Source organism: Sarcophilus harrisii, chromosome 1 (genome assembly GCF_902635505.1).
Source record: "Sarcophilus harrisii chromosome 1, mSarHar1.11, whole genome shotgun sequence".
NCBI classification, from domain to species: Eukaryota; Metazoa; Chordata; class Mammalia; order Dasyuromorphia; family Dasyuridae; genus Sarcophilus; species Sarcophilus harrisii.
In genome coordinates, this window is record NC_045426.1 from 580,331,825 (window position 1) to 580,345,405 (window position 13,581).

General features: G+C 37.5%; 1 protein-coding gene across 9 annotated transcripts in view; it reads left to right on the forward strand.

Moving 5' to 3' along the window:
- The first annotated feature begins 2,879 nt into the window (after positions 1-2,879).
- Positions 2,880-13,581, forward strand: part of VPS13B (vacuolar protein sorting 13 homolog B) — a 950,112-nt gene continuing 939,410 nt past the window's right edge. For 6 of the 9 annotated variants that reach the window (XR_004232297.1, XM_031954364.1, XM_031954301.1 and 3 more), the window contains exon 1: positions 3,423-3,569. Coding sequence is in view for 8 of the 9 variants with exons in the window: in XM_031954364.1 (XP_031810224.1) it covers positions 3,423-3,569 (147 nt within the window). In the remaining variant the exon portion in view is untranslated. The other 3 variants (XM_031954131.1, XM_031954187.1, XM_031954247.1) reach the window with 3 other exon arrangements.

A 13,581-nucleotide genomic window follows, 5' to 3' on the forward strand; every position in this document is an offset into this window, starting at 1 on the left:
ACATTTTTGAGATGATTTAAAAAATATGTTTAATGAAATATACAGAGCCAAAGGAAGTTTAGCTTCAAAACGCAAAACCTGCCATTACCACTTTTTTCCATGTAACCTTTGGTCACTGCTTGTAGAACCCCAGGGTGTCATGGAATACAGGTTGAAAAACCACTGATTTATGATCCTTTTTTCCCTGCTTCAGAGCAGTGTGAACAGAAATTTTCCCAAAGCAAGGTATTTGGCAGGGGTCTTGCTGGCTTTAAAAAGAAAATGGCTCTGTGCAACAAAAGGTGGTCAGTATGCCACATGTTGTTCTATTTATACGTGTTAGTCATGTGTCTACTTCTATTTATTTTAAATGACTGGCTAATTTATTCTAATACACTGATATCTATCTATTAGACTGTCACATAAGCAAAGTAATGGACCTTTCTTAACACCCCCTAGGCTTCTGTTTTGGATGACATAGTCCTTTCACTTTAGTGATGCCATTTTCTCCATAACATTTAAGACATTTCAGGGACATTATCAATATTTGATTTCTACAGCCACAGGAAAGCTGAAAATAGACACTTAAGATTATTAGGGTTGGGGCTGAATTTTGCAGGCTCTTTGTCTGAGGGAGATGAGAGGTGTCTGAATTGCACTAATACTTTGGTTTTGTGTTTTTTCTCAGAAAATCTAATTTTTTTGCATCCTCATTTAGATACCTTTTCCTATCTCTTACAGTTGTTGAAGATATTTAGGAGATATTTAGCCAGTAAAGATCACACTCTGAAAGCTGGGAAGGATCTTAGAGATTATCTGATGAGAAAATTAAGATCCAAACAAATTGTGTGACCTTCTCTAAAAAGTGGCAGATTCAGGATTTGAACCGAATTTTTTTGATTCAAGATTCAGGGCACTTTCCAATAAATTTCTGTTGTCTTCCATAGTATTTACAGCTTTTTCAGTAGTTAACATCATTAACTTTCAAAAATGTATTGTAATAGTATTGCTAAGTATTTTCATAATACATTCATTAGCTATTATCCCTACTTTTCAAAAGTGTACTGATCAAATAATTTTTTAAAAATGCAATAATTTCTAGTGGAATCTGGTGACTGTTGCTATCTTTGGTGAGAGGAGAAATGTTTGATTTGGTCCACTTCCTTGGTGCATAAAGGACTTCAAAGGATCACAGATTTAGAAATGCAAGGCCCCCTAAAGGTCACCTAGTTCAAACTCATTTAACACAGGTGGGAAATAATGCCCAAAGAAATGAAGTGACTTGTCTTTCCTTTATTTCAATTAACAAGGACTTATTTTTTCTCAATAGCCCTTCGCCTAACCCAGCTCTATTTAAAGCAAAAGAAAACCCTTGCAACAGATGTGCATGGTCGAGCAAAGCAAACCCCTCTCATTTTGCATTCCATCACTGGAGGTAGTTAGCATGCCACCTCTCTGGTCATCTGGAAACAGTGCTTTGTTATTGAACTGGCCACAGTACTGAAATCTTCCAAAATCGTTTTTCTTGACCACTTACTGCACAAATTGTTCTGGTTCTGCTTAACTTAAGTGACTTGCCCAAGATCACATAGCAGAGATTCGAACATAAGTTGTTCATTTTTATATTTTTGTGTAGCCTAAAGATGAACATAACTGATTTTATTTCCACTCCCTGATACGTTCCCAGTTGGCTGTGGACTTTGCTGCTCTGGACCGTCCTCTGCTTCTTCCTTCAGACATGCAGGGGCAAGCTTCCAAGTCCTTTTTGTCAGCATCCTATATTTACCTCACGGTGGTGACCTTGGAAGATTGAAAAAAATAACTAATATAGATGCACACATTAAGCGCCTACTGTGCGCAGACAAGGGATAAGCTTCCAAGTCCTTTTTGTCAGCATCCTATATTTACGTCACGGTGGTGACCTTAGAGGATTGAAAAAATAACCAATATAGATGCACACATTAAGCGCCTACTGTGCGCAGACAAGGGACAAGATTCCAAGTCCTTTTTGTCAGCATCCTATATTTACGTCACGGCGGTGACCTTAGAGGATTGAAAAAATAACCAATATAGATGCACACATTAAGCGTCTACTGTGCACAGACAAGGGACGAGTTTCCAAGTCCTTTTTGTCAGCATCCTATATTTACGTCAGGGCGGTGACCTTAGAGGATTGAAAAAATAACCAATATAGATGCACACATTAAGCGCCTACTGTGCGCAGACAAGGGACGAGTTTCCAAGTCCTTTTTGTCAGCATCCTATATTTACGTCACGGCGGTGACCTTAGAGGATTGAAAAAAATAACCAATATAGATGCACACATTAAGCACCTACTGTGCGCGGACAATGGATGCGGAAAAGGAAATAATCCCTACTAGGCTCCTTTCTCTAGATTTCAATCTCAAAGACTCTAACTCTTTCCCTCCTCCTCAGTCCCCAAGAAAACAAATCAGAATTTCAAAGTTTTTATAGTCTTCTCAAGCAGTTCTCGGTCTTCGACCGGCCGCCTCTCTCTCACTCTGTGTCAGCTCTGGCTCCCAACTCTCTCTCCCCCATCTTTCGGCTAAGGGAGTCTATTCCGGGGAGAAACAGTGCGCAAGGTGGCTTCGCGACCCCACTTCCGGATTCGTGGTGTCTCCAAGAAGACTGTCCGTGTTCCCGCCTGGGAGTCTTCTTCGGGTTCTCCTCCACCTCCCCGGAGGCGAGGGCGCGGGCAAGCGCCGAGAAGAGTGAGTGGAGCCCGTCCGTATGAATTCGGCTGTTCAGGCGCCCCGGACGGAAGCCGAGAGAGAGCTGTGGGGTCCGGCGGGGGAGAGTGAGAAGATGAGGAGCGGGGAGGGGGCGGAAGGTTTACGGTGAGGCACCGCTCGGAGCAAACCCGGAAGTGGGGCGGGTGAAGGGAGGGAAAAGGTGGAAATTGCCGCTTCCAGCGCTGCGCCGTCGCCGCTGCCGCTGGGGGCCAGTGTGAGGTGCCAGGCGGCAGAGTTCAAGTTCATGCCGCGTTGCCCCGTGTGCGTGAGTGTCAGCCCGGGGCGGAGCCTCTGGGAAGGGGTGGGAGGAAGCGCAGCTGGGAGCGGGCCTGGTTCCGGCTCCGAGGTCCGGCTCCTGGTGGCTGCGGCTCCGGTTGCTCAGGTGACCTGCCTCCGGCCGAGCGGGGTCGCGGGGGGTTCGGAGGGCCCGAAGGCGTAACCCCCTTGCAGCCGCCGGCGAGGGGAGCACGCTTTCCGGGCCCGGCGCGCTGCGGCTGCCCCCTGTCCGGACAGGGTGCTCGGTCAGCCCGGCTCGGTCTCGGGACGCCTGCGGGAGCTCCGGCCCCCCCGCTGCTCGGCCTCGCCCTTCTCCGCATGCCCCCCGCGGCGCTTGTGCTCGGTCCCGTCTCACGCTCCCTCTGCTTCTGCTCCTTCAGCCTCTGACAGCGGCGGCATCCCCGGCCGGCCACGATGCTGGAGTCGTACGTGACTCCTATTTTAATGAGTTACGTGAATCGCTACATCAAGAACCTGAAGCCGTCAGATCTGCAGCTCTCGCTCTGGGGAGGAGACGTGGTTCTCAGCAAGCTCGAATTAAAGCTGGATGTCCTGGAGCAGGTCAGTAATGAACTGGGAACCTATTTTCAACCTTTCCCCTAATCATGCCTGATGGTCTCCTACTGTTTTGTAATGAACTCTGCCAGCTTCCCCCTCACCTCTCTCTTTAACATTCTCCAGGGATCAGAGAAAGCCGGAACCTTAATGTGAACAGAACATTCTTATGCACTTATCAGTGGTAATTTATTAAAACACGGTTATGAAAATGTGGCAGCTAACTTTAATGTTTCAAAATCTTAAATATAATTTAATATTTAATTTAAAGCTAAACTTTGATGCTGTTATATTTTATTTAACATTCATTAAAAATTTTTTTAGATTTCAAATTTTCCTCCCTCCAACTCCTCCTCAATTTATGGAGAAATGATGTCAGTTATAAGTATAAAGCTGTGCAAAACATGAAATAACAAATACTTTAATGAAATTTAATTTGAATACTTTAATACTTAGTAATTTAATAATTCAGCACTATAATAAAAAAGTGATATGGACCAACATATATGGATCAGGCTATAATCTAGCCAGAGTTGAGGGGGAAAGTCTTTAACTAAAATAATCATTTGGAGTTTTACCTTTCATTCTCTTTAAACTTAAAGGCAGTAAGTCTAGAGAGAGAATAAAGTTGTGCTTTTCATCAGTTTGAGAGATGATGTACACATGAAGAAAGTATCTAAAGTAAAGACAGAAACTGGACGTTTATCTTTGAGTTGAAAGGGAAGGTTTTTTAATTAAAATAATCAGAGTTTTACCTTTAATTCTCTTCAAACCATAAAGGCAGTAAGTCTAGAGAGAGAATAAAGTTGTGCTTTTCATCAATTTGAGACATGGTGTCCATGAAAGAAGTATCTATAGTAAAGACAGAAATTGGACCCCTATCCTTGAGTCAAGTTTTCATTATTTTATGTTACTAAATATTCTGGGAATATTTCCAGAATATCAAACATATATGTAAATGAAATATACAAGTTTGTTCCAGTTCATAAATCAATAATTTTCAGATTGTCAGATTTAGATCAGTAATTCAGATGTCACTGTTTTCCTGATTTTGAGTGAATAAACGTTAATTGTGTAGAATTAAAGAGTTAGATAAATGTGTGGGTTTTAGAAGCTGTCACTGACATTTTACTTCTTCTTTGCTTGTCTTCAATAAAGAATTCAACAATCATATTGAAGGAGAGTAAAAGACTATGATAATTCATATTTATAAAACACTTAAAGTTTACAAGATGTATTCCTCAGATTTCAGTGATATAGGTAACATATTATTCTCTATCACCCCGGCTCGGGTCTCCGGACGCCTGTCGGAGCTTTGGCCCACTGCTGCTTGGCCGCACCCTTCTCCTCACCTCTCATTATTCTCATTTTTACATGTTGAAAATTATCAAGGTAAAATGATTTTGCTCATCCTGCAGTTAAAAAGTGTCAGAACCTGGCCATGAATCCAAAGCTCATTTGTAATTAATACAGACTAAGACTTCTGTTAACTAAGCCTATATTACAGTTGCAGACTTTTTTTGTTAAAAATTTAATTGCTAGAGTTAGAAATAGTGTAGGTGGCATGGGGCTAATTCTTAGAATTTGATTTCCTTCTCTGCCTTACCTCATAAAAACCTTTCTTTAGGTAATACGAATTTTAGTGTCCTGATTTTCTTTGGCTCACATGGGGTTTTTCTGTATCTTTTGAGATGATTCTGTTTCTCATAGGTTCATCTTAAGCATCACTTCCATAAAATATTTTCTGATTTCATTTGCACAGACATAAGTAAGCAGTTCTTAGTAACACAATTTAGGAAGGATATTATTATGGAGAGTGTCCAAAGGAACACAAATGGAATTGTGAAGGGTCTTGAGTTCTTGCCTTATCATCATCAACTAAAAGAATAGTCTTTTTAACTTACAGAAAAACTCAGGGGGAAACATGATATCTGTCCAATTATTTGAAAGTCAATCATGTGGAAAGTGGTATAGACTTGTTAATTTGGCTTCAGAGAGCAAAAGTAGGAACAGTGGGTAGAAGTTGCAAAGAAGCAAATTTAGCGGACGTGAGAGAAACATATAGCATATAGAACATAGAAAGTAACAGTTCCATCGTATTTTATCTTGGTCAGAATTGGTCTTGATTATTGCATTTTTTTAGAATTGCCAAATTTTATGGAGCATATTAACAAGCCAGAGGAGGATGATCAGGATGATGAGGTGCATGTAGACCCAAGTATTGCTTGAGGATTAATTAGACTGGGAATATTTAGTTGGTAGGAGTTTTCTCCAGGGAGACAAAATAGCTTTCTTTAACCATTTAAAGGGCTCTTATGTGGAATAAGAATTAAAACTTATTTTGATTGGCCCCAGATGACAGATATGAGAAGCTGTGTATAGAAATTGTAGAGAAGCAAATATGGCTAAATATAAAGAAAACTTCCTAAGAGTTAGATCTCTCTAAAAGTATACTGGGATATCTTGTGAGATAAGCGTTGGAGATCTTCACATGGAAATTGGATGCCAGATGTGGGAGATTATTAAATATTGGGGCTGTTGCATAAGCTGTACTCCTCTTAAATGGAGGCTCTATGTGAGATCTAAGATACTTTCTCTGAATCTCTTCAATATATGATTTTTTGGATTTCTTTAAAGTGACTTGCCCAGAATCACAAAATCAGCTGAAATACATTTTCAAGTTTATTTCATATGAATTGTGAAACTGGATAGTGCTGGCCATTTGTTAGTACATTCTTGCTAACAAGTGAACCTGTTTTTTAGGACTTTTGGTCTTCTTTATTGTTTAATATTTGAATGCCCCTTTTGTGCTTTTGCTTTTTACTGAATACAAATAAGAAACCTAATCCTTACTAGTTACTTACATTCTCAAAGTTAGATTTTATACTGAAAGGGACCTCAAAAGTCATCCAGTTCAATCTCTACATTTTACAGGTGAGGAAATGGAGGCTTAAAAACATTGTGTTTTGTCTAACGTTGAGTGATAAGAAGCAGAGCCAGAATTTGAATCCAGGTCCTGTGATTCTAAATCCCAGGCTGTTTTCATTGCATTTCCTTCCTCCCTCCTCCAAGCATATCAATTTTCTCTGTATTCCATTTTTAAAAGTAGTTAATCTAGGTGAAATGGAATTCATACTTTCTGAATCATGCCTGCTTCAATGTTTAAAATAAGTAGTGAAAACATTTATTTGGACTTCAGAGCATGGACTGCTGTGCCATACTTGCCAGTACATTAGTTGTAGTCATGTTTCTGAGCTTGAAATGTGTTCAGCAGAAAAAGCCTCTCTGTAGCTATGGCATATATTAAGATGTCTTTAACAGAAATAGCTTAGGACTGATAGAGTAGTTGATTCCTTCTCTGATTTTTCTCATTATAAGCATATGTGTGTATGTGAAATATTCAAATCTCATTTATTTTGGGACCAATAATCCAAGATTGTGAGTTATTTAGGTCTTCTGTTCTGGTACAATTCAACAAGTATTTATGAATATCATCATGTTCCCACTACTGAGTACAGTAGTGGAAATTCACTGAAATTTTTTGAGCTGAAGAATGACTTGGTGATGAAAATGTCTTTTTCTGTGGTTGAGTGTAGGATGGATTGGAGTAGGACCAGATTAAAGACAGGGAGACTAGTTAGTATATTCATTAACTCAGAGAAGAAGTGATAAGGGCTTGCACTAGAGTCATAGACCTAGGAATGGAAAAGAGAGGCTATAGTGTAATAGTTACAGTGTACAATGTTCTCTTAGTTCTCCTTACTTCACATTGCATCAGTTCCCCTAAGTTGAGATTTTTCTGAAAAAATCTTGCTTATCACTTCTTATAAATACAGTAAGATTCCATCACAATCATATACCACAACTTGTTCTCCATTCCCCAACTGATGGGCATCTCTTTAATTTTCAATTCTTAGCCATCACAAAAAAAGATGCTATAAATATTTTTGTTCATATAGGTTCCTTTCTTCTCTCCTCTCTCTCCCTTGCTCTCTTCTTTTCTCCTTCCTTTCTCTTTCTCCCTTTGTCCCTTCCTCTTTTTCATCCTTCCTCTTTTTCCCTCCCTCCCTTTTTCCCTTCTACTTTTTTTCCCCTCCTTCCTTTCTTCCTTCTCTTCTTATTCCTTCTTTTCCTCTTCCTCCATTTCCCCTTCCTTTTCTTCTTCCCTCCTTCTGGGACACATCTAATGATGGCATAATTGGGTCAAAGAGTATACACAGTTTTATGGCCTTTTGGGTATAGTTCCAAATTGTTCTCTAGAATGGTTGAATCAGTTCACAACTCCATCAGTAGTGCATTAGCGTCCCTGTTTTCATATATCCCTTTCAACATTTGTTATTATTCCTCTTCTGCTATTTTAGTTAATTTGATAGGTATGAGGTGGTACCTCAGTTGTTTTAATTTCCGTTTCTCTAAGTAATAGTAATTTAGAACATTTTTTTATATAATTATAGATAGCTTTGATTTTTTTTTCAATTGGAAACTTCCTGTTCATATCTTTTGACTGTGTCTCAGTCTTAAAAATTTCACTCAGTTCTCTATATATTAGAACTGAGGCCTTCCTCAAAGAAATTTGCTATAACTCCCACTAATTTTCTGCTTTTTTTCTAATCTTGGCTGCAAACATTTTTAATTTAATGAAATTAAACTTGTCCATTTTACATCTTTTAATGCTTACTGCCTCTTGTTTTGTCATAAATTATTCCTTTATCCATAGATCTGAACAGGTAAGCTATTCCATGCTCCTCTAATTTGTTTGTGATATCATCCTTTATGTCTCAATCATGCACTTCTTTCTGACCTTATTTGGATATATGGTGTAAGATGTTGATCTTTGCTTAGTTTTTGCCAAACTGCTTCCTAGTAGTTTTTTTCACTGTGTTCTTGTCCCATAGATTTTTGGATTTTTCAAACATTAAATTACTATTGCCATTTAATATTGTGTATTGTATACTTAATCTATTCCATTGTCAGCCATTCTATTTCTTTGCCAGTAGCAAATTGTTTTGATGACTACTACTTTATAATTCACTTTGAGATCTGGTTGATCCCTTGATATTCTTGACCTTTTGATCTTCCAAATGAATTTTTAAAATTATTTTTTTGAGTTTTATAAGATAATTTTTGGTAGTTTGATATAGCATAAATAAGTAAATTAATTTAGGTAGAATTGTCATTTTTATTATATTGATTTGTTCTATCTATGAACAATTAATATTTTTCAAGTTGTTTAGGTTTGACTGTGTGTAAAAAGTGTTTTTTGATTATGTTTCTGTAGTTTCTTGGTTTGTCTTGGCAGATAGACTCTCATGTATTTTATATTGTCTACAGTTATTTTAAGTGAAATTTCTCTTTCTATTTCTTACTGCTGCCTTTTGTTACTAATATATAGAAATGCTGATCATTTATTATATTCTATAACTTTGCCGAAATTATTACTTCAATTAGTTTTTTTAGTTCATTTTCTAGGATTCATTAAGTATACCATCATATTGTTTTCAAAACAATGATAGTTTTGGTTTTTTTGTTACCTGTTTTAATTTCTTTAATTTCCTTTTCTTCTCTTATTGGCTGTGGCTAGCATTTTTCGTGCAATATTGAATAACAGTTACGATAAAGGACATTCTTGCTTTACCCCTGATCTAACTGGGAAGGCTTCTAACTTTATTCCCATTACAGATAATGCCTGCTGATGGTTTTTAGAAAGCTATTATTTATCATTTTAAGGAAACCTTCACTTACTCCTATGCATTTTAATGTTTTTGGTTTTGTGGTCATTTAAAGACTAGGATTACAAAGTCATACCTTTCTGTCATTGAGTAGCAGCTGATAAAAGCTTTTACAAAGTTTAAAAAATTGACTAAAGCAATGAACAGCAATACAGTAGTTATGTTGAATTTTAATGAGAAATGTTATCAAAAGAGTCTGTGGAACTCAATAGGATTGGGGAATAAACCCAGGATGAACGGCTGCTGCCTATTCCTTCCTCAGATGCAAGCTAGTCCAGGAGTAAGCAAATACAGTAGTTATGTTGAATTTTAATGAAAAATGTTATCAAAAGAGTCTGTGGAACTCAGTAGGATTGGGGAATAAACCCAGGATGAACGGCTGCTGCCTATTCCTTCCCCAGATGCAAGCTAGTCCAGGAGTAATGTTACAACCGATGGTTTTTAGATGAGAAAAGAATCCTTTATTCAGCTATTCCCATGAGAAATGGGTATGCTGACTGGAGAGACACACATCGAATGTAGAAATGGGAGCAAACTTTATACTGTTCTTTTCTTTACCCTTCCCTCCAGTGTTCGGATTGATTGGATTTATAATACAGGTAAGTTACAGTTACAGAGTTACATTTGGTTGGATTTACAATCTTCTTTATTTGCCTATTCCATATATCAAAAGGCTTGTGTCCTGTCATTGACCATAGTCTGTTTGAACTGATTTAGGCCTGGGTCTCTTTGTTAGGAACAAACTGTTAGTTAGCCAGTTCCTTGATTCACACGATGATTGGTTGGAGATATCTTAAGATATTTCATCCCTCCCTTCATCCTGTTTTGACAATATCTGTGAAAACCTAACTTCTCATGCTTCTCACAGAAACATTAAAATTTAAAACAAATTAATGAGAGCCAGAGTGATTTGAGTTTAAGGCATGGTTCTTTTTTTATTTTATTTTGTTTTATTTTATTATTTAATAGCCTTTTATTTACAGGTTATATGCATGGGTAACTTTACAGTATTAACAATTTCCAAACCTCTTGTTCCAATTTTTCACCTCTTACCCCCCCACCCCTTCCCCCAGATGGCAGGATGACCAGTAGATGTTAAATATATTAAAATATAAATTAGATACACAATAAGTATACATGACCAAACCGTTATTTTGCTGTACAAAAAGAATCAGACTCTGAAATATTGTACAATTAGCTTGTGAAGGAAATCAAAAATGCAGGTGGGCATAAATATAGGGATTGGGAATTCAATGTAATGGTTTTTAGTGATCACCCAGAGTTCTTTCTCTGGGCGTAGCTGGTTCAGTTCATTACTGCTCCATTGGAAGTGCTTTGGTTGATCTCGTTGCTGAGGATGGCCAGGTCCATCAGAACTGGTCATCATATAGTATTGTTGTTGAAGTATATAATGATCTCCTGGTCCTGCTCATTTCACTCAGCATCAGTTCGTGTAAGTCTCTCCAGGCCTTTCTGAAATCATCCTGTTGGTCATTTCTTACAGAACAATAATACTCCATAATATTAATATACCACAATTTATTCAGCCATTCTCCAACTGATGGGTAAGGCATGGTTCTTAAGAAAGAATTCTACCTGGTAAACCCAACATATCTTAGGAGGTTTTAGCAATGAAAAAATTATTTTCGGCAAAGCTCCCACAAATAAGGGTGTGATACCCTGTATAGAAAGAAAAAAAGGAAAAAAAGAAAGAAGAGGGAAAGGAAGAAGAGATTCAGATATACAAAGAGGAGAGAGAGACAGACAGACAGACACAGACTGACATAGAAAAGAGAGAGAGACAGAGCTAGAAAGACATACACACACACAGGGAGACAGAGACAGAGAGAAAGACAGAGACAAGCGAAGAGAGAGACAGAGAAAGACAGGGAGACATAGAGAAAGACAAGGAGGAGAGAGGGAGCAAAGACAGAGAGACAGAGTCAGAGAGAAAGAGACAGAAGGAGACGGAGAAAGAGGGAAAGAAAGAGAGACAGAAGGAGGGAGACAGAGACAGACATACAAAAGAGAGAGAGAGAGAGAGAAACAGAGAAAAAGAAAAACAAAGAGAGACAGACAGAAAAAGAGATAGGAGACAGAGAAAGAGAGAAAGAAAGAAAGCCGGAGACAGAGAAAGAGACAGAGAGGAGAGAGAGGGAACAAAGACAGAGACAGAAACAGAAAGAAAGACAGAGGGAAACAGAGGAGGGAGGAAGGAAGGGAGAGAGAGGTTTTTCTAGCGTTATTTCATATTATCCCTCTTCATACCCTCTTTGTTCTAGTCAAACTGGAGTACCTGCAACTTGATATTCCATTTACTGGTTTGTTTGTTTGTTTTTTACATTCATTCAGACTGTCTCCAATGGGTGGAATGTACCTCATCTCTGCCTATCAAGATTCCTCTCTGGTGCCACTTTTGTGAAGATTTTTCTTTAATTAATATCTTTTATACTTAATTAGTAGAAATGCCAAGCCCCTTTTGGTCATTGTTTGGCCAATTTTTGGATCTTCCAAACAGATTTGTTTATTTAGAATTTTTTTTTTTTTTTTGACTAGTTGAAAGAGGAGATTCTTTGCCTCAATTGCTACCTAACCTTAATCACTGAATGGGTATAGTCTCAGTCAAACTGAGGCTTGTTGAAGACCTTAGCTTAAAGAAGGCCAGGATCTCCCATTGCATCCAGAGTCATCTCCAGGTATCCTTTATATATCTGGCCATTGGAGCCAGATAGCTCTGGAGGGGAAAATGAGGCAGATAACCCTGTACATCCCTACTTCTCTTAAATCCAATTCACTTGCATGTCATGGCATCACCTCTCTTATGCTCTGATCCTCATCGGGAAAAATGACAGACAGCAGCCCTTCCCATGTTTGTTTTCACCCTATTTGCTATGAAATTTCTTCCTTTGCTCCCTATCCCACTCTTCTGGTTGTCACTTCTCTCTAAGAACTTTTTATTCCCTTTTTATTGAGACAGAATTTGTAATCTCTTTAAATATCATATCACTATAGATTATACAACCACCATTTTGCTTTATAAAATATTTTTTTCCATTCATTAGGAGTTCCATTCATTAGCAGTACCCTCTCCCAACAATGAAACAAGAAGTCCCCTTTCTTTTCCAGTTTCAGTATTACTTTTTGTTTTCTTCCCCATTTTCTGTACTATAGTAGTCTCTCCCTCCCCATTATTGTTTTTTTTTTTTTTTTTTTTTTTTTTTGGTAACCTTCAGTTTGTAATTTAGTCCCACAAAAAAACAACAACAACATTGATTCATCTGTAGACAGAGTGTTGTGAGGTCTATTTTACAACATATTGGATCCATTTCTCCTTCATTACTTCTCTTTGACTTCTGATTTGCCCTTGTACACTTTTAGAAAGAATTCTCTTGATGTTTTTTCTGTTATTTTGTTATTGTTGTCCTAGTTTTTTTTTTTTTTTTTAATGTGTTAATCTTTTTTGTATTTTTGTCATCTGGGTGTCTGCAAAGCAAATAATTTGTTCAGATCTTTTTTTCTTTCTAGGAATGCTGTGAATACTTTTAAAATTTAATGTTCATCTTTTTTCATTAGTGGTTAGGCTCAGGTTTGCAGGGTTTGTTACCTTAAGTTAAAATCATGAACTCCTTTACTTTTTGAAACATAATTTATTCCCTCTTGTTTGTGGTGGGTGCAGAATAGTCTCATGATCATTTGAATTTACGTTGCTTTATGCTGGAATCTTTCTCTTCATTACTTGTAGAATTTGTTGTCATTGGAATTTAACTTATTTGCCTTGGTGTTTGTAGCACAGAGATAGGTGTGTGTGTGAGATGATTTTTGATTCTTTTGATTGGTACTTTGTTTTTCTGTGTTTGGAAGTTCTGGACAATTTTTTTATATTTATTTCTTACATTATAGTGTTTACCTTTTTTATTATTTTTGTTTTTCTAATAAAAATATTTAAGTTGTTGGTATGTTCTGTCTTCATGATCTGTGTTTTTTGCTCATATGAATATCATGGTTTTTTTTTTTTAAACGCTAATGTTTTTTGCATTTTTTCTTCTACATTGTCTTTCACTTCTGTGTATTTGCATTCCGTTTTTTCCCTCCTTTCTGAAAGAATCATTTGTAGTTTTTCTACAGTTATTCTGTCAGTTATTTCTCTTCTACAGGCCCTAAATTCTGTTTTTGAAAATCTTTTTTTCATTTTCGAATCCACTGTGGTTCCATATTTTCTTTAAAATTCAGTCTTTTGCCTCATTAGGTATTGGTTGATTTTCTTTTGTCTTGCAAATTTATTAATAGAT